The 21,350-nt window shown below is 35.3% G+C and overlaps 1 protein-coding gene across 27 annotated transcripts in view; it reads right to left on the reverse strand.

Moving 5' to 3' along the window:
- KIDINS220 (kinase D interacting substrate 220) overlaps positions 1 to 21,350 on the reverse strand; it is a 104,499-nt gene that overhangs the window by 79,637 nt on the left and 3,512 nt on the right. For 18 of the 27 annotated variants that reach the window (XR_007403062.1, XM_049095740.1, XM_049095739.1 and 15 more), the window contains exons 2-8: positions 17,384 to 17,527; positions 10,172 to 10,270; positions 9,381 to 9,479; positions 7,300 to 7,398; positions 6,269 to 6,370; positions 3,549 to 3,647; positions 471 to 668 (exon numbers count right to left, since the gene is read on the reverse strand). Coding sequence is in view for 26 of the 27 variants with exons in the window: in XM_049095740.1 (XP_048951697.1) it covers positions 471 to 668; positions 3,549 to 3,647; positions 6,269 to 6,370; positions 7,300 to 7,398; positions 9,381 to 9,479; positions 10,172 to 10,270; positions 17,384 to 17,491 (804 nt within the window). In the remaining variant the exon portion in view is untranslated. Of the gene's footprint in view, positions 1 to 470; positions 669 to 3,548; positions 3,648 to 6,268; positions 6,371 to 7,299; positions 7,399 to 9,380; positions 9,480 to 10,171; positions 10,271 to 15,477; positions 15,597 to 17,383; positions 17,528 to 19,116; positions 19,273 to 21,350 lie in introns of those variants that run through there. The other 9 variants (XM_025454738.3, XM_025454736.3, XM_025454733.3 and 6 more) reach the window with 4 other exon arrangements.

Genomic DNA, 21,350 nt, shown 5'->3' on the forward strand with positions numbered 1-21,350 from the left:
ACTGACCCAGATGAAGACGACTGAAGGAAAAACAGGGTTGGGATGAACCAAACAAGACATCTGCTTTGCTGTAACTTTTAAGTGCATTAGACATTCAAGCAGACAGTTCAGGTGGAAATACAAGTGTAGAGTTCTGAGAGGAGGTACAATTTTGAAAATTCTAAGTGAAGCTGAAAGTCTTGGGAAAGTGAGTAACACCAGCCATGAACACCACAGTCACAGACATCAAGGATGGTTACAGACTAATAGTACATGTGACATCTTCAGTAACAATATTATTTGACAAAGATTAAAAAGAACACCCTTCACAAAGATGGAATATATTTTAACTTCTTAGTTCCAAGGGTAGAAATAAAACTTATCTTTTATTAAAACAAATGTATGGCATACATGAAGAATCCCGAAAGGTGTGAGAAGTTAATCTTCCATCATGTTACCACTAGAAGACAAATCTCAAACAAGTAACCTACCCTATCAGGTATATTCACATATGTTCCAGCATCGAGGAGATCCTGTACAATCTCTGTATGTCCCTCCTTTGATGCAATCATCAAAGCTGTATTTCCATCCTTATCTGTTAAATTTACATTTGGGTTCCTTTTCAAAATTTCTTTTACTGACTGTGTGTAGCCTCCTTTTACTGCTACAATCAATGCAGTCATTGAGTTCTAAAAAACAAAAGCCCAAGAAATCAGTTAAATCTAGAAAACATATGATTTATACCATAGTCCTAAAACTGATGTTTTCAAAAAGGCAGTCTATTTATTAACAGTGATTTCTGATAATAAATGTCAACATAAATAACCAGTCACATACCAAATACTGGCTAGAAAGTCTATTTTCTGTTATTGAAGGTACATTAATTTTCTTGAGTCAATAGGACAGTTATAACATTCAATTCCTCAAATGATAATCTGAAATTGGATTCGCTAACAATGAACAGATCCCCTCACTAATATGATGAGATGGGGTGATTCAAAATTAAACACATTCTATTTTTTTTAAAGATTTTATTTATTTATTCATGGGAGATGCAGAGAGAGAGGCAGTGACACAGGCAGAGGGAGAAGCAGACTCCATGCAGGAAGTCCAATGTGGGACCTGATCCCAGGATCATGCCCTGGGCCAAAGGCAAACGCTCAACCGCTGAACCACCCAGGTGTCCCAATTAAACACACAGATCAGTCAGGCTTCAAAGAATTGTTTATAATAAAATATATAGGAAAAACTGAAGTAAAATAATGAATTAATAGCTATAGGGTACTTCAACACAATAAAGTATAATATATTCTTCTGTCTTTCACAGTGATCTAGAAACCACATTTTCAAATCTGTTCTCATTTTTAGTGGTTTTTTAAAAAGCTGCACATCTGGGGCACCTGGGTGGCTCAGATGATTAAGTGGCCAACTCTTGATTTCAGCTCAGGTCATAATCTCAGGGTCCTGGGACAGAGCCCCACATCAGGCTCCACACTCAGTGGGGAGTCTGCTTGAGGATTTCTTTCTCTCTCTTTCCCTCTGCCCCTTCCCCTGCTTGCATGCTTTAAAATAAATCTTTAACAAAAATAAAAGCTGCATATCTTATTTATAAAATAAATCACCTAACAGAAGAAAGTGACTCATTTACGAAAGTATTTAAGCTGCTTCCTAAGAAACTGATCTATATTGAGACGTCATACGATTTCCTTAAAGAAATATTAGATCAAGAATGCCTGGGTGGCTCAGAGGTTGAGTGTCTGCCTTAAGCTCAGGGCATGATCCTGGGATCCAGGACCAAGTCCCACATCGGGGTCTTTGCAGGGGGCCTGCTTCTCCCTCTGCCTATGTGTCTTGCCCCTCTCTCTCTGTCTCTCATGAATGAATGAATGAATAAATAATAAATAAATAAATAAATAAATAAATAAATAAATAAATAAATAAATAAATACAATCTTTAAGGAAAAAAAAGAAATATTAGATCAGCCCCCAAAACTGAGTTATAATTCTCTCACATATTAAAATAACATAACCTTTTAAAATCCTATTAAGAGTCAAAAATCAGGGGCACCTGAATGGTTCAGTGGTTGAGCATCTGCCTTTGGCTCAGGTTGTGATCCTGGGGTCCGAGGATTAAGTCCCAAACCAGGCTCCCCACAGGGAGCCTGCTTCTCCTTCTGCCTATGTCTCTACCTCTTTCTCTGTGTCTCTCATGAATAAATAAAATCTTTCAAAAAAAATAAAAATTAAATTTTAAAAGAGTCAAAAATCATAGAAATAAGCCACTTATCCACTTGATAAATTGTCCAAAGAAAAGGAAGGTAAAAGGTATGAATTTCATGGCTAAGAATCCTGTTTTCCCACACAGCACTAAAAATATTATATACTCCTTAAAAAGATCAGCAATTAGCAGTTCTGTCAATGTGGAAAATAGGAAGAACTGGTTGGTATTATGTCAAGAAGCCAAGTATGATTTAGAGTTCACTTTTGTTACAGAGATTATTGCAGCCAGAGATTTGGTACTATCCTTTCTCCAAATACTTTATGATCCATCTCACATAATTTTGCAAAGAATACTCTGTATTAATCATTTCTTGTAGGGGATCCCTGGGTGGCGCAGCGGTTTGGCGCCTGCCTTTGGCCCAGGGCGCGATCCTGGAGACCCGGGATCGAATCCCACGTCAGGCTCCCGGTGCATGGAGCCTGCTTCTCCCTCTGCCTGTGTCTCTGCCTCTCTCTCTCTCTCTCTCTGTGACTATCATGCATAAATAAATAAAAAATCTTTTAAAAAAAAAATAATAAATAAAAAAATAATCATTTCTTGTGCATAAATATCATTTTAATGATATTAAAACTGATATTAAAATGATATAATTATATCATTAAAATGATATTAAAATTATATTTAAAAATGATATTAAAATAATGATATTATTATTTAATTATAATCTCACAAGGTCAAGGGAAAAGTCTCTGTTAGGCTTCTCCAGTACCCCCAGCACATTTGGCACAGGGCTGCATGCATAACAGGTGCTCAATAAGGAATTAACAACTGCTACTCAGTAGGATGTATTGAACCAATTTTTAAGCTTTCTAGGTTTTGACTGCTGCTTTCTGACCTTTTTAAATCTATTGGAGGAAGAAAGTAAGTCACAGCTAAATATATCCTAAAAATTACAATATTATTTTAGATTTTTTAAAAAAGGTATTTTAACAGAACATAACTATTTTCCCTCAATTAATAGTATTTCAAACTACTTAATTTGAAGAGTATTTCAATACTAATTCAATCAAGAGCAAGATTAGAATATGTTTTTTATATTTTAGCCTCCCAAAATTTATGTGTATTAGCAATAGATCCTTAAAAGCATATATTTATAGTACATACAACCTAGAACATAATATATTTGTCAAGATAATAGAAAGAAAATGCTTGTTTTTCTAAGTATCACTTACGAACTATAGGGAAAATTTTCTAGACATATACTAAGAAAGAATATTCTCTCCCTTAAAACTAAAAACATATCTAATAGAAATATGTTAACCATGGGTTAAACAGAAAAGATGCTTACAGCTCCTTCTTGATCAACATCAGCTCCCATGGCCAATAAATGTTTTACACACTCCAAATGACCTTTCCGTGCGGCCCAAACCAGAGGGGTAGTTCCATACTATAAAAAAACAGTAAATTTAAAATTATTATCAGAACTGTAGTAAAAGAAACTTTCTCAACATGATTTCTGATAAAAATCATACTGAGTATTCTTAAATTACTGTTTATACAAATTTTAATTTTAATCCTAGATAAGCCATATTTTCCCCCACTTTCTTTCTCCTAAAGAGATGATTAACCATTGTATAAAACCTCTTTTAACTAACTTTGACTTTTATAATTAGTGACAATTTTTCTATCACAAAGTCAAAGTCATACAGCCTCTAATTTTCAACAAGCTTTCATTGCTTCCTGTATCTTGTGAAATACAATTTAAAGTCCAACAGTCTTACTACAGGCAAAAACAGTTAACAAGCAAATGACAAGTAGAATTCCAAGTACTTTACATAGGTTAACTCATGTAATCCCTATCAGAAGAATAAGGAAAATTTGAAGCATCACATTTTCACAGACAGCAAATGAGACCCTGAGAAATTAATTACAGGCTTGAAGTCACAAAGCTACTAAGAGGTGGAGTAAGACCCATGACCCCAACAAACCTGCTTCAGTCTGAGCTTTTAACCACTACCCTCAAATCAGCCTCTATACTAGATAAAATAAACTTTCCTAGAAACTGCACTCAAAGGCATCTTCAGCTTGAATGTGATTCAAAAGACATCAAAGAATGTATGCTATGCATAAAAGCAATTCTCAACATCTTTGGAGAGTCTGGCAATTAAAAGACATATGAATACCCACAATGATCTTTCACTACATGAGACTACAGATTGAAATAAACATACAATAAACACCTACTTTCTATAACAGCTCTGTCCAACAAAACTTTCTATGCTGATGGAAATGCTCTATGATTCTACACTGGCCAATACAGTAGCCACTAGTCTCATATGGCTACTGAGCATTTGAAATGTGGCAAGTATGACTGAGGAACTCTGGTTTTGTCACACTAAATACTAAACATTTTCTCAAAACGTAGAGTGACAGACTAGGTAGCATAATACCTGATTCTGGAAAGGCCTTGAATGCCAGGTCATATGAAGCATTTTTCAATAGGCCAACAGGAGAAATTAAAGATTTCACCATCATATTAAAGTGTCAAATCAGAAACATCAACAAAGAGAACCATATCCACTTCAGACATAAAATAAAACCTCTCCTATCTGAATTAAAAGACAGCCAATCTTGATGAGCACAGGTATTGTATGTAAGTGATGAATCACTAAATTCTACTCCTGAAACCAACACTGCATGAATGTTAACTAGAATTTAAATAAAAATTTGAAAAAAAATAGAAGGCAGCCAATCTGAATTAACGAACAGTCTCCAATACAATACTTTTAAGTGCCATACTGTTAAGTATTTGCAATGATCTCTTTATAGTCCTTGCTAACCTATTATTTTAGGTAATACTCTTTTTAAAATGAGCATAAGCTGCATAAAGTGTATAAAATACATCAGTCTAGGGGCACCTAGGTGTCTTAGTTGGTTAACCATCTGACTTGGCTCAGGTTATCTTAGGGTCCTGGGATTGAGCCCCATGTGTCAGGCTCCATGCTCAGCAGGGAGTCTGCTTCTCCTTCTTCCTTTGCCCCTTCCACTACTTTCTCTCCCACTCTCTTTCTGTCTCAAATAAACAAATAAAATCTAAAAAATAAATAAAATGCATCAATCTTAAATATACTACTTGCCTTTTTTATACATATGTATACATACACCCATAAAACCACAATCCAGGTTAACATAAAGATGACTCCTAATATTCCGATCAGATTAAGCAATACTATTTTACTTAAATTCATGCTCAGAATATATTCCAATTATCAAAAATGTCTAATTATTAGATATTTTCCTATATTTCGCTGAAATGTTATTAATTTGAAAAGATTACAGTTACCCACAATATCTCAAATTCTAATTAAATAAACACTTTTTAAATGTTTGGGATGAATATTAAGGATTTTAAAAAAAGGAACAGAACAAAATTCTGGTAAACTTTCTGAAGCGGATGGCAAATAAGCTGAGTGTGAAGGATAAACAGAAAGTAAAGCAGACAAGGAGGAGGGAGCCCTCCACACTGAAAGAGCACATGCAAAGGCAAGAAGGAAGGGCTAAGAATAGATGAATCCAGACATCCACATCCTTTGGTGGTCTAGCAGGAAAGGCAGTTAGTTTTAGGGTTCAGATGGCAAGAGAAAGGGCAGAGGGAGCCAAGGCCTATCTTCACACATATACCAGGGATTGATGTCTTCAGCATTTTAAGCATGAGAAACAGAAAACTAAACTTGAATTTTAGTAAAGACCATTCTGGCAATAATACTTTGAAAGCAGCTAGGACTGAAGGTAGGAATAAGAGTTATAATAGAAAACTTCAAATAATAAAAATAGGGAATCATCCCTATTTTCCAGAGAATGATTAATGTAATATAAAAGACAATGGAGGAACATCTAGTAGGTATTATGTATAAGGGATCCACTTAGGAGATATCTATATAAAATACATTCATATATATAAACAGAAGATTCACCAGCACAGTCATGAGATCACATGAAAAAACTTGTATTTAGACATACTGAGTGGACATAATATGGACTGGACCTGGAAAGATCCTGCTGACCTACCTTATCAGAGCAGTTGACTTTAGCACCATTTTGCAGTAAAAGATGCACTATATCTGCATGGCCTCTCCCTGCTGCCCAAATGATTGGGTAAACACTGTACTGCTGGGAGACAGGTAGGTGGGGAAGTAGGCAGACAGAAAAGGAAGTTGAGGAAGGACGATGCAAGGAAGGAGGAAAAGAAAAATCTTTTAGGTGGATATTTACAACACACATTTGCTAAGAAAAGTAAATAATAAAGGGAGTAATACAAAGTAATATGTTAAAAAATCAAGTCACAGATCATTCTCCATTTTAAAAAAACATAATACTCATCAGACATAATCAGCTAATAAAATACATTCAACTTTAAATACATATATATTATTAACACATTTATTTTTACAGATTAATACATTTAATGTGATTACGTAGCTAATGGCAAGACTAATAAGAGAAATGTATAATATACTCCTTCCATTAACTTATATAATCTTTCCATTAACTTGAATAAGTTTCTCCTTTTTTAGCTTTATTGAGGAATAACTGACAAAATCACAAGATATATAAAGTGTACAACATGATTTTTTGACATATGTGTACAGTAATAAAAGGATATCCCTCATTAGTAAGATAATTTCTCAATCTGCAGTCTGAGATCAAGTCTTAAGTAGAGTAGTAATGCATGTATTACCACATAAAGACATGTACAGAAAAATGGTATGGATATTTGGTCAACATCTCCTTTCTTTAAGTAAGTTTAGATTAAGAAGGCATACCCAGAAAAAACAGGCAAGATGAATTAAGGATTTCAAATTCTCCTTTGAAATGTTGAATAGTTATAATTAAAGTTTAAGCCCCAAGAGTTGCCCTTTTGTTGATAAAATCGAGAAGCTTACCTTGACTTCATTGTGATTTGAAATTATATCCTCCATTACTATCTTTAATAAGATGTAGATAATTTCTATCCAATATGAAGTCTAAAATATAACCAGCCTTAAGCATTACCTAAGAGAACTTACCACTTGTATTAGAGTGAAATTTTTAACGCTTACCAAACCAGTGACACTTGGATTGGCGCCATGAGAAAGCAGCAACTCTACCACTTCCGTACGGCCTTTATAACATGCCCACATAAGAGCTGTCCAACCTCCCTAAGGAAAAAAAGGGGGTGGGGGGACTTTTGGTCATCTCCAAGCACAAAAATGCCATTCATGAAGTTCCTTTTTTGAACATTTCTATATAAAACCATTGTGTATGAAGGCACTACTATGTAGTTTTATATTCCCAAACTTCACAAATACACAATAGGATCTGAAACAGGTCAAATCTCTTAATTCCAAAAATGATTACTCCAAATTTTGACTATATCATGGAAACTGAAAGAGAACATTCATATTAGATTTTTTAAATTTCCAATATTTAAAAATAAATAAATGAATTTCCAATATTTATTTTGGCTGTTTAAAAATTTTTTCTTTGGAACACTTTCTATGTCCCTAGATATTCTTCTTGTATGAGTCTAGACTTTTTCTAGAGAGGAATTCCAGCAGTCATATTCAACTCCTGCATTTAAACATATCCTATAAATCCCAGATCATTACGGCACCTCTTGCTAAAAAAAAGAGGATACTGAGGCAGAGATCTGTAGATCACGGATTTCCAGGGTGAAGTCATCACGTATGAATGAACAGCATGATGACGTTCTATTTTCTAAATTACAGGAGCAATTTTCTTTTCTTTTTTTATTTTAAGCAATTTTCTCTTCAGTCATAATGCAGTTCAGTAAGAAAGACCAATGTAATCAAATTATACTAAGAAATGAATGTTTTGGGCTTTTTTAAACCATTTAAATCCACATTTGGTTCTGAGAATATAAATCACTTAATCCTTCTGATTCTCTTTCATCATCATGAAAAAGGAGATTAAAAAAATACTTGCCCTGATCAGAAAAGGGCACAATTGCAGAAAGGGAAAACAGATCAGTGGTGGCCAGCGGCTAAGGAGTGGGTGGACTGGATAATTATAAAGGAGCAGTCTAAGGGTACTGTTAAGGTGGTTTAACTGCTCTGTACAGAAGGTGGTGGTAGACATAAGACATTTGCACTTGGCAAAACCCATAGAACTGTATACCCCAAGAGTGAATTTTACTGTATGCAAATTTTTTGAAAATCAACCAGAATATGGAGAGAAAAACTGAATACAGACTGGGCCAAAAGAATCTAACTATATTACAAATGAATCACATAATCACATAACTACTTAGGAGCTAACCCCCAGGTAACTTTGGAAAGCAGTATTTTGCCTGAATACTATAATGTTAAAGACAGAAAGTAAAATAGTTCTGTGTCTTCCCATCTACTTCATCAAGTTTGAGAATACATATAAGATTATAGAGATAAACAGACTATGTAAATTATAATCATAATTGTAAGTACAATATGGTAGAATGCTACAGTTCCTTAAAGCTCAGACCGCTGACACTTCATAAAGCATTATCAGCAAAGAAGTACATGTTTTTATACATCAAGGAAGAGCAATTCCTTCCTCTATTCCACTGTTAAAATTAACTTTGGAAAAGGGCAAACATTTTGCAAAATAAATAAGCTAGAAATTATCTTTCTTCATCTTTATGCTTTAAGCAGATGTCTGAAGCAAATTAAGACCTAAGATGATTAAGAATCATATCTTGTTCAACCTGTAATATATATGGATGGCATGTCTGAATACAATTACATTTTAAAAATAAACTTATAAACATTATTCTGAAAATTGTAACTTCAAACAACTGAAAATATTTTAAAACTATACTGTCCCTCTTAAAGGTCCTCTTAAAGAAAACAATTCTCTAAGTTTGAAAACACTAATATATTGGAAATTATTGCGTTGTTTTTAATAATATTTTAGAATCTTAAACTCTGAAATAAACTGAAAATGATAATCAAGAATATTCTAAAAGGTCATTATCTCACCTGGGTTTTTATACATTCTTGAGGGTTGTTTCAATGCCCGGCCCCAAATCCTAAAAGTGATGTTTTAATATCAACTCATGCACAAAAGTACAAGGTTCCAGACATACTTGCTACTGATTAAGATTCCAGCTAATTAAACAGAACATCTTAAGTGACGCACATACCATATCACGGTGCTCCAAGTTGACCCCACACTTAAGCAGTTCTTCTACAATGTGCACGTGCCCTTCCTTGGATGCCGATATAAGTGCTGTCCAGTTATCCTTGAACACAGTCACCAATGTTACCATTTCAAAACCAAAAATCACAACCCATAGTGAGGGAAGTAAATTCAAGTTTACGTACCAAATGATCATACCAAATTGACATGATCTGACCCACTCTAAACAACTCTAAAATAACACCAAAGCATAAGCTCTGTTAAGAATTTATCAGTGTATCACCGCAGTGGTGCAGAAGTGCTTTCACAACTGCTCGTTCAGTCTTTTCACTGAATGTCTAATTACATATTGCATTTTTTTAAAAAAAGACAAGATGACTATCAAAACCTTAAAGTTAATCCTTGTGGCTGCCAACCATTACTATAAATTGAAATTAAAGAGCCGTCATCAGATTTAAGAGCACATTCACAGGCTATTAAACTAATGTGATCCCATGATATATTTAGAAACTACATGATAAAAAAAACTACTGTCCTTTATTTTTAAATAAAGGCTACAAGTATCTAAGTATATGTGCTCCCTATTCAGTCAGTACCATCTGTATATAAAAAACAAAGAGCTGACTTTTCATTGAAAGTAAAAATTTCTCCTGCATCACCCCTTTAAAAAACTGACTTTGCATATTAGGCAAAATTAAGATAGACCTGAAAGAACAATTGTAATCTACTAATTTTGAATCACTTCTTAAAAACAACAAAGTTAAGGAAAAGACAACAGATTATTTTAATATATACCAGATCTTCCAGATTGCAATTAGCTCCATTCTTAATTAACTCCTTCACTATTTCCAGATTGCCTTGTTCAGCGGCTATCATCAATGGGGTCTGGCCACACTAAAAAATATAAAAGACACAGAGGGCTTTATGAAATGCCACAGTTAAATATACCACACTTGTGTTTCCACAATGTTATGTTAAACATTGTTTACAGAATTTCTCAAATTTAGAAACACCTTTGAAATCTTAAGTTTTCAATTTGCTAATAATATCCAAGTCAAAGAGAAAATGAAACTTTTTTGGCTAAAGCATTAGTAGTCTGGTTTTGGCACTACAATTTCATTCAAAACAAGAAAAGATGAATACTAGGCTCTGAGAAGTAATTACCACAATGTATATAAAAATCTTAGCATATCTATGGTAACCAAATTCTCTAACAATACCAGATAAAAATATGATACAGAATGTGATTTTAACCATATATGTAAGATGTTCATCAGGGCAAGAGGGAGGAAAGTAAAACTATACATAAAAACCTCCAGTTGCCCCCTATGTGCCTAGAATGAGACACAGTAGTAAGAGACAGTACATCTAAGCCCTGAGAATACAGCAGGCCTGGGCAGCCAGATCCTGGGATGGGTTCCTTCCACAAGCAGGACTCATCTACCACAAGGACAATACACACATGATCATCTTCTGTAAGGGCCATGGTAAGAAACAGATGAGCAGCAGTGGGCTAACAATGATAGTACTAAAAGTGTTAAAACATACTAAGGTATATGAGAAAAAAATTTACACCAAAAATTAAGTTCAATTAGTCAAATATTTAAGTATCTACTTACTATGTATATATCAGTGTGGGGTCACTGATATATGTGTTAAATGCTAACATGACATCGTTTCTGTGTAAAATCCCCAGTAACCACTATTGCTCTTTTGGATCAGAAACAAAATACTTACAGTGGCCATGGCAGGACTACCTCAAAACTTACTCTGTCCCATTCCCTCCCCACCAACATACTCCTAAGCTCTTTCCCACCTCTGGACCCTCACAACAGTTTTCCCTCTGTCCCACCCAATTAACTACCACCCATCCTTCAGCTCTTGGGTCAAACATCAACCCCTCAAGAAAGTCTGACTAAGCCCCCCTAATTCTCCTTTATTATACTAAACTTTGTGATTATGTTTGTTTGATTAACAACTGATAACTGTCCATTTCTCCTAAAGGCTCTAAATTCCATGAGGGTAAGATGCATGTCTGTTTTTGTTTTTTGTTTTTTTTTAATTTAATACTGTATTCTCCCAAAAAGAGAGGCAACCAAGAAACAGACTCTTAAGTATAGAGAACACACTGATGGTTACCAGAGAAGAGGTGAGTGGGGGTGGAGTTAAAGAGAGGATGAGCATCAGGTGTTGTATGGACGTGCTAAATCACTAAATTGTACACCTGAAACTGGTATTACACTGTATGAAAAGAATAAACATAAGTGTAGATGTAAAAATAATAATGTATCACCAGTGTGAAGGACAGTGATTGTCACACAGATATTCAAATATCTGTTGAGTAAATGAGTGAGCAAAAGCTCAAAGAATTAAAAAAATCTGTCAATGGCAACATACAAAGAAGCAAATACAATAACTGGTAAAATACAACAGATGCTATTATAAGAATAATACAAGCAAAGACTTAAAACACAAATATTGGTTTAAGCAAAGTATAAAAGTAAATTGCTTTAAATAGAGACATTCTTATATAACAGTGGATATTAAATTATGCATCATTCAACCAAGGTCATCAGGGAATGAGGTATTATTCACAAATAGATTTTTCCAGGTGAAAAAGCTTATCCTTTAAACATTAAATTTGATTATATATTTTATGATAACTATTACTTTAAAAAGCAATGCACACATTACTTACTACTTGTTAAACAGATTACCTTAAACATTACATTTGCAATTGAGTCATAACTACAGACATCAATTACTACACCAAGCTTGCTTCTGTCAGCTGTAACTTCTTCGACAAACTTTCTATAGCAACCTTTTCCTTCCTAATCGACCGTGATAAAAAGTGAGATAACAAAGACATTGATATAATACACAAATTAAAACCAAGTAATCCTGAATCCATGGCCCTAACGATATATGAATTTTACATCAGAGTTTTCAGATTAGTAATTCCAGAGACTCAGAATTTTCCTGTTTACTTTCTGGGGTCACAGTCATTTCAGAAAGTTCACAGAGATAGGTGCTTCTTGAGTATGAGGGAGAAAATAATGTAGATGTGCATACATATCTATAAGACAAATAAGAAACATGGTATAAATTTGATTAACTAGAAACAAGCCAAATTTATTTATGTTTAAAGATTTTTTTATTCATTTATTCATGAGAGACACAGAGGCAGAGACATAGGCAGAGGGAGAAGCAGTCTCCATGCAGGGAGCCCGATGTGGGACTCAATCCCGGAACCCCGGGACCACACGGAGCTGAAGGTAGACGCTCATCCACTGAACAACCCAGGCATCCTGAAACAAGCCAAATTTAAAACTTGAATAGTCATTACTTTCTCTTGCAGAAACTATTAGTGGTCTCTCCAGCATTCAAAGTGACAGGATTTTGTTTAGGGGCAGCAATGTGCTCAGCTAAAAAAAAACCCACACTGTTCAGCCTCACTTGCAGCTGGAAATCATCCTATGCTACTGCTTGAGCTAAGTCTCCCAGGACAGCTCAGCAATTAGACGAGCTCAGCTGCCTTCTTCCTTTTTCTTGCCCCATATGTAGACACATTGGTGAACATGGCAAGATGGCTGATGTGCAGTTACCAGCACACAGTGCAGAGTAGAGAGAGAGGCAGAAGGAACCTGGGAAGATTTCCGGAATCCAACGTATCAACCTTGGAATGGTTCCTCCAGCTTGTCCTCACGTGCAAAAAATAAGACCTTAATTTGATTAAGACATTGTTTTAGGATCTATTACATGCAATCCTACGTAATTCTTAACTAATACACCTTTACAGCTACACTAAAATCAAAAAGATAAATAACTGTCAAAAGAGGCTACCATGAGGGGATCCCTGGGTGGCGCAGCGGTTTGGCGCCTGCCTTTGGCCCAGGGAGCGATCCTGGAGACCCGGGATCGAATCCCACGTCGGGCTCCCGGTGCATGGAGCCTGCTTCTCCCTCTGCCTGTGTCTCTGCCTCTCTCTCTCTCTGTGACTATCATAAATAAATAAAAATTAAAAAAAAAGGCTACCATGAAGTTTTATTAGATTCTCAAAGATAGAAGAAAAGTTACATTAAGCAAGGCTTATAACAAAATATTTATTCTATTAGTTCTTGCTTAACCAATCTTATAACTACACTTGTAGAGACAGACTAACTTAGAATCAGCCATGACAACTTTATTCTTCCACTTCAAAATGAATCATACCCCTTCAGGGGTATGAATCAGGCCCCTTCCATACCTAATCCTGCACATCCCAGTAAACCCCAAGCCCATTGCTTTCCAAAATACAGAGAATCACAGAACTCACATGACCCCTACTCCACTTATAAGGATCTCCCAAGCCAAAACACATTATAACAAACATTGCACCAACGGAAGTTCCCTCAACAGGTACCATACTTATCTCAGCTTCCCAGAAGACTAGAATGCAAAAACATTTCCTATTCACCATCTCTTTGCCCAATTCCTAGAGTAACTACTTCTACTTATTTGGGTGTACTAAAGTCTCAATAACCACTGCCCTTTAAAGTAAACCTTTAGAGAATATATACTTCTTCTGATAATTGTAGTGAAACTAAAATATTTTTATTTTTTATTTTTTTAAACTTATCAGTTTTTTTTTCCTTTTAAAAGATTTTATTTATTTATTCATAAGAGACACAGAGAGAGAAGCAGAGACACAGGCAGAGGGAGAAGCAGGCTCTGAGCAGGGAGCCTGATGCAGGACTCAATCCCAGGACCCTGGGATCACGACCTGAGCCAAAGGCAGACACTCAACCACTGAGACACCCAGGCATCCCAAAACTAAAATATTTTTAAATTCTCCTTTGAAATTTCCCTCAGAGCCTATTTCTAAGCATATAAACAAATCCATCCCTCGAATTTGGAGTCCCACTTTATTTTCTTGGGAAAATGGTGTCCTACCTCAGCACTACAATCTTGTACCAAGAAGAGCTGAGAGTAATTTTCTGTTCTTTCTAAAACAAAAGTCCTTCACTATCCTACCAAGGGCAAAAATCTGCCATCATTGAGAACATTCACAGGCCAAGAGCTATCTAGTTTATAAATAAAGCTCAGAGGAAAGAATGCAGGAAATTAGCATTACTGAGGGTAGCTAACTGTATGCTAAATACAGTACAACAATTTTCCCCACATTATTTTATTTTATTGATGTAATCTTTAAGAGAACTTTTCAAAACTGATAACCAAAACACATTAATATAAAGTAAAATAATTTTAAAGGGAGGAAAAAAGAGAAGAAAATCCATACAACTTTACAGAATTCTATAAAATTTAAATTTTATCAGAAGCCATAGAAGCAAAATACCCCAAAAAAGCCTGGAGAAAGCTACTTTCTCTCCAACTCTAACACTGAGCCATAATTAACAATCCAGGTTGCTTCAAATCGTTATTTTAAAACTCTAATTTCAATTGATGCAACCCTAAACTAGATAAAAATACCATTAATGTCAGGAATGCCTGGGTAGCTCATTCAGCTAAGCAGGTGACTCTTGATTTCACCTCAGATCATGATCTCAAGAGTTGTGAGATCAACCCCTGGCCTTGGGCTCCAAGCTCAGTGCAGTCTGCTTGAGAGTCTCCCTCTCCCTCTGCATGTACCTCCCCCTGCTTGTACACTCTTTAAATAAATAAATTAAAAATAAAAAAATAATAAATAACATTAATACCAGTTAAATGCTACCACATGCACGATTTAGTGAAGCTCTCTATACCAAATATGCTTCATTCTTTATGGGAAAGATTAATAATTTTGTGCTTACTGATAAGCTATATTTCTCCTTCCAAGTGAAACTATTTCCTTGGTATTCTTATAGAAAATGTCTATGAAGTAATATTTAATCTTTTTAAACTATCATCCTTTTGTTATTTCAAATATGCTAATAAATGCTAATAAAATGACCACTTTTTAAAGTAACTATAACAATGAACAATCTCCAATTATAAATTCTCTCTTACCTATTGAGAACAATTATTGACAACTTGCATAATCAGAGAAGAGTTACCTAATCAAAATATATTATATTCAATACAGAAACACTGAAAATATGTGCATATCATTAGATTGAACTTACTCTGAAAACTCAAAGAATGGCAACAGAGCATAAACAGGTTATACTTTGAAATAAAACAGAGCAGCATTCAAATTTGGGTTCTACCAGGTAGTAACTTGGATAGGAAACTGGCCATTTAACTGTAAATCAAGATAAATAACAGTATTACTCTTTATAGAGTTGCTATGCAATTTAAATGAGCTGATTCAATTAAAAACATTAACTATCATAAGATTATAGCAGCAACAATTTCTGTATACAATAACAAAATTTTTATGTTAAGATTTCCTTGTGACAGTTACTAACATTTAAAGAAATTAGGTACCCTATGTCAAAAATAATTATCATAAAATAACTGCTGATTCCACAACTTTAAACATTTATAATATTTGCATATTCATGTTCATAGCAGCACTATTCACAATAGACAAGAGGAAGAAAAAATACCCAAATGTCCATCAATAGATAAATGCATAAACAAAATACAATGGAATGGTATTCAACTCTATTAAAAGGAAAGAAATCTTGTCATATGCTACATTATTGAACCTTAAGAATATTATGCTAAGTGAAATCAGCCATTATAAAAAGACAAATACTGTTTGATCCCACTTATATGAGGTATCAAGAGCAGTCAAATTTAAAAAAAAAAAAAAAAAGAGCAGTCAAATTCATAGAAACAGAAAGTATAAGAGTAGTTACCAGGGGCTGGGGAGAAAAGAAATAGGGAGTTGCTGTTTAACCAACATGGAGTTTTTGACTTGAAAAAGATCTGGAGATATTTCAGAACATTATAAATTAGTTACATGACTGAACACAAATGAATTATACACTTAAAAATGGTTAAGATGATAAATTTTGTTTTTTCCCCCTACAATAAAAAAACTGAAACTTCTTTACATGTCTACACACACAGATACATATATGTTCACACATACATACATATATATGTATCACTCCTCATTCACTGGCAAAAAAAAACTACATTGAAAATACAGCTTTAAGAAGCTTTTTCCTTTTTTTCTTAAATCTTTTTTAAATTTATTTTTAAGTAATCTCTACATCCAATGTGGGACTTAAACTCATCATCATGAGATCAATCGTCACATGCTCTTCCAGCTGAGCTGGTCTGGTGCCCCGAAAGTTTTATTTTTCTTAAATTCCATAAAATACATACAAACTTTGACACTTAGAAAATTCATACAAAAAGTTTTTTAGCCCCTAAAATGCTGCAGAATGGTGCTTCATGATTAGATAAGATCAACGTCTATTTACTTATATTGTTGAATAGAAATATCTAATAGAAGTTAATGAAAATGGTAAATATATATTTCCCTATCTTATTAAACAAAACACATAACCTATTTAACTATCCTTTAAAGATGTAGGCTCTTTAAAATCCCTAAGTGCATGAAATGAATAACTTAGAGAACCAAGGTACCATTAAAGAAAATATTTTTAAAATTTTGTCTAATCTATTTCTAGGAAGAGTGGGTCTAGAAACTCTCTAAAACTTCCTAGAAATACTTCAGACTTTAGTAATCAAACTTCCCAAATATTGGTTATTCCACCAAAAAAAAAAAAAATCAATCATAAATCTAAACTCCACATTCAATCAAATATATGAGTTCAAATGTATTCCAAAAGTACAGAATTTGAAGTACTTTGAACAACTTTACCAGAGCTAAGAACTTTGTATTTCATATTCACTTGTATCCTTGTACACAGAAGTCACTAGTTAACAAATATTCATGAAAAGAATTTAATTTTAGAAACTCGGTCTTAGGGGTGCCAGTCTGGCTCATTCAGTAGAGCACCTGACTCTTGATCCCGGGGTCCTGAGTTCAAGCCCCATATTGGGTGTGGAAAAAAAAAAAAGAAAACGAAAGAAAGAAAAGAAAAAGAAAGAAAGGAAACTTGGTCTTACCTCATTTCTCTCATCTACATCTTTGCATTTTTCAAGAAGAGCTTTCAGGGCAGGAATGTTTTCTTCTTCTACATAATTTATTACACTCTGTGATATCAGAACTGACATTTTCACAAAAAGCTGTAGTTATCCTTAATCCAATACCTGTTAAAAGTAGATTAGATAAAATACACATAATTTGTGATTAGGAAAAAACTAATTTGCTACTATCTTATCATTTTTAACCTTACACTTGTACAAGGCCCTACAGCTCAGCTGTCAAAATGCCCACCCCTCCCTTCCCAAGTCTCACACACATCTCAATCTTAACTCATCCAAATCCTAAACTCCAAATGCATCCCTCAATCCATCCTCCTCATCACCACCCCTTAATAGAAGAAAGTGCTCCACGGCTCCTCCATCTCTGTAAATGGCTGTTCCAGCTCCATCCTTCCAATGGAACTACCCGACTTATCTCATTCTCTACACTCTACACTCATTTTATTAGGAAATCCTAGTAGATTGGCTTTACCTAGAAAACATATTTTAAATCTAACTACTGCTCACCATCTCCAACACAATCACTGTGGTCCAAGCCACTATGACTTCTCATCTAGATCCCAACTGCTCTTCCTACTTCCATTTGCCTTCTCTACAGTCCATCCTCCACAAGGCAACCACAGTGATATTCTGAAAACCTAAGTCTGACCAGAGCTTCTTAAACCACAACATGCATCAGAATCACCTAGAGAGCTTGCAAAACCCAGATGCCTAGGCCTTACCCTCAGAGATTCTGATTTGGTAGGTGTGCGTGCAGCCCAAGTCTGCATTTTTAACAAGCTCCCAGGAGATGCTGCTTCATCTGCTGACTGAAGAACCCCACCTGGAGTGGTCCTGAGTCAGATTCCATCTTTCCCTGCTCAAAGCCCTCCACTGGCTTCTCACAGAACCCAAATCACATGTGTTACCTTGCTCTCAATGACTCTACGTGACCTTATCTCCTACCACTCCCCTTTACCCATTTCATGGCTTGAACACGCCAAAAACTGTGCCACCTCAGGGATTCTGTCTCCCTAAATCTCTTCCACCAGAAATGCACGTCTCCCTCCCTCACTTCCTTTGCTCACCTGATTAGGAAAGTCTAACCTGACCCTGTGATATAAAATAGTTAACAACCTCACACATCCTCCACAGTGGTCCCCACACTCCCACCACCTCCTTGCCCTGCTTTATGTTCTCCATGGTACTTACCGCCATTGAAAATATATCATATTATGTGTTTACTGTTCATCTACCATTACTAGAATGCAAATTCGAAAAAAGTAGGCATGTTGTTTGACCCAACTGGACATTCAAATGCAAATAAACAAATATCAATGCATACTTTGCGCAAAATACATATACTAAAATTGACCTAAATATCTAAAAGCACAATAATTCTGGAAGATAACACAGACTATTTTGGATTAAGCAAAGACTCTTTAACACTAAAAGCATCATCCTCAAAAAAAGAAAAATGATAAATCAGAGTTGACCAATGTTAAAAATTTTTGCTCTAAGAGAATAAAATTACTTGGTACTGGTGACATCTTTTATCCTTCCATTTTCCCCCTTTTTGAGCACTGTCAACTCATATCCCATGTTTGTCCCCTCATTATAATTTATAGCATATGACTTATTTCTCAAGTTTCACAGGTTCACAATGGATAGGAATTATGCCTCAAGATGGACTCTACCCAGAGCCTCACTCATACCTGATTTAGATGATGAGATTTAGAAGTTGAGAGCTGACAAGATTCAAATGAGACTGAGTTAATGCTATAATGAGCGGAGCCTTGGGATAGGGTTTTGCATGGGCGTAGAAGTCTACCCTCTGGGGACCAAAAGACAGACATCCTGAAAAAGGAAAACTATATGGACATAAAACAGATCAGAAATTGTCAGAGTCTAAGGGAAGAGAATGAGAGGACTACATTGGGGTGCAAGAGAATTTACGGGGGTTCTTCAACTCTTCCCTATCCTGCTTGTAGTGGTAGTAGGATTATATGCATTTGTCAAAATTCAAAACTGGACAGTAAAAAGGGCAAATAATACTGATGTAGAGTGTAACTCAGTAATACGTCATTTTACAAAAATCCTCCAAAAAAGTTATGTTACTTGTTCCACTAACTTCACTGCTAGATATCAATTCTAAAAACACAGGAAATATGGACAAAGTACAACACAATTTTATTCATGAGAACAAGAAACTTAGAGATGGGAAATTACATAAATTATGATAAATTCACACAATGGAATAAACAGTCATCAAAAACTATGTGATATATTAGATGGTAGAAAAAATTAAAATCAAACTATATACACAGCATCTCAACTATTATAAATATATACATTTTTAAATACTGAAATGAAACAGATCAAATGGTAATGGCATTAATATAATATTTTTCTTTAGAAACATTATTTCCTAATTTTCCAGAATGCGACACTTTTTTTCCTAAAGTATAACTGACAGAGAATATCCAATTAGTTTCAAGTACACCTCTTGATCCCCCTAAGTCTAGTTGCCATTTGTCACCAAAGTTATTATAATATTACTGACTGTACTCCCTATGCTGTATATCACATCCCAAGAATACTTGGGATACTTCTATTATTGCAAACCAGTAAGAGATTTCTATTAGCAGTTGTCACCAATTTTCAATGCCTTCATTTGTTCTCTTATCTTATAGGATCAAGTTTAATACCTCAGTAAAGCATCCAGGATCCGGCTCTAACTACCATTCTCTTTTTATACCAGTGCCACTTCCTCCCACAGCCCAATCAAACTGAAGCGCTCAAAGATGCCCCTACCTGGGCAGCTCCGCACACCTACCTTTGTTCAATTTACTCCCTCCATTTTGAACACCATCCTCATGTCCACTGTATCAAAGCATCAACCACTCTTTCCAGAGTACAACCATTACTGCTTTCTGTCTAACGTACTTGTAACTTCTAACATCTGCAAACCCCACCCTCAGTGCTCTAGTTTAGGGCCTTCATCATCTATATTAATCAAGACTCCTCAGGGTACAAGAGACAAATTTAAACTCGCTTAAGCAAAATTGGAAATTCATTTTAAGGATACTGATTTATTTCGCAAAACCACACTGTGGGAAAGGTGGGTGCCACTGGACTTCAAATGCCAGTAGAATCCTCATTCTCTGTTGGCTTAATCTATTTTCATTATAGACCAACTTCTACACAAATAAGAATATGGCAGCCAACAGCTATCTAAGTCCCAAATCAGATAGTTTCTCAAAAAAGAAAAAGAGAAAAGAGGAGTGCCTGGGTGGCACAGTCAGTTAAATATCTGCCTTCAGCTCAGGTCATGATCCCAGGGTCCTGGGCTTCAGCCCCATGTCCCTGAGCAGGGAGACTGCTTCTCCCTCTCCATCTGCCTGCCATTCCCTCTGCTTGTGTTCCCCCTCTGAAAAAATTAAAAAGAGAGAGAGAGAGAGCGCGCACACTATTCTTGTTCCCAGATCCAAAAGTCCCAGGTTGGGTCAAGTGGCAACCAGAACCAATTAACTATAGTCACAAGGTTAGGAGGGGATTATAAGGTCATATAGTAATGGCACGGTTTCCAGAAAAAAGGAAACTGCTGTAATCTAGGCACCTGTTCTAAGAATTTCTACTGTACCATCTTTCATCTGGATCAATGGGATAGTCCCCCAACTTTTTATCTCCTCTCTCCAGTCTTCTCCCACCCTCAATCAAGCTGACACATTGAAAAGGGATCTAAAACACACTTCTTTTAGAATCCTTCTGTTAAGTTCCCCATAAATTCATTCTGGGAGAACAAAAGATGATAGCTTCATTACTCACTAGTTATTCAAGGAACTGAAGTCCTCAGAGCCTTTGAAAGCCACTGTAGAGATTCAATTCTATAATTCCTATGAAAAGCTTTGCTCTACGCAGAGCAATCTGGCCCCATCTTACCAGTCCA

This window comes from Canis lupus, chromosome 17 (genome assembly GCF_003254725.2).
Source record: "Canis lupus dingo isolate Sandy chromosome 17, ASM325472v2, whole genome shotgun sequence".
NCBI lineage: Eukaryota > Metazoa > Chordata > Mammalia > Carnivora > Canidae > Canis > Canis lupus.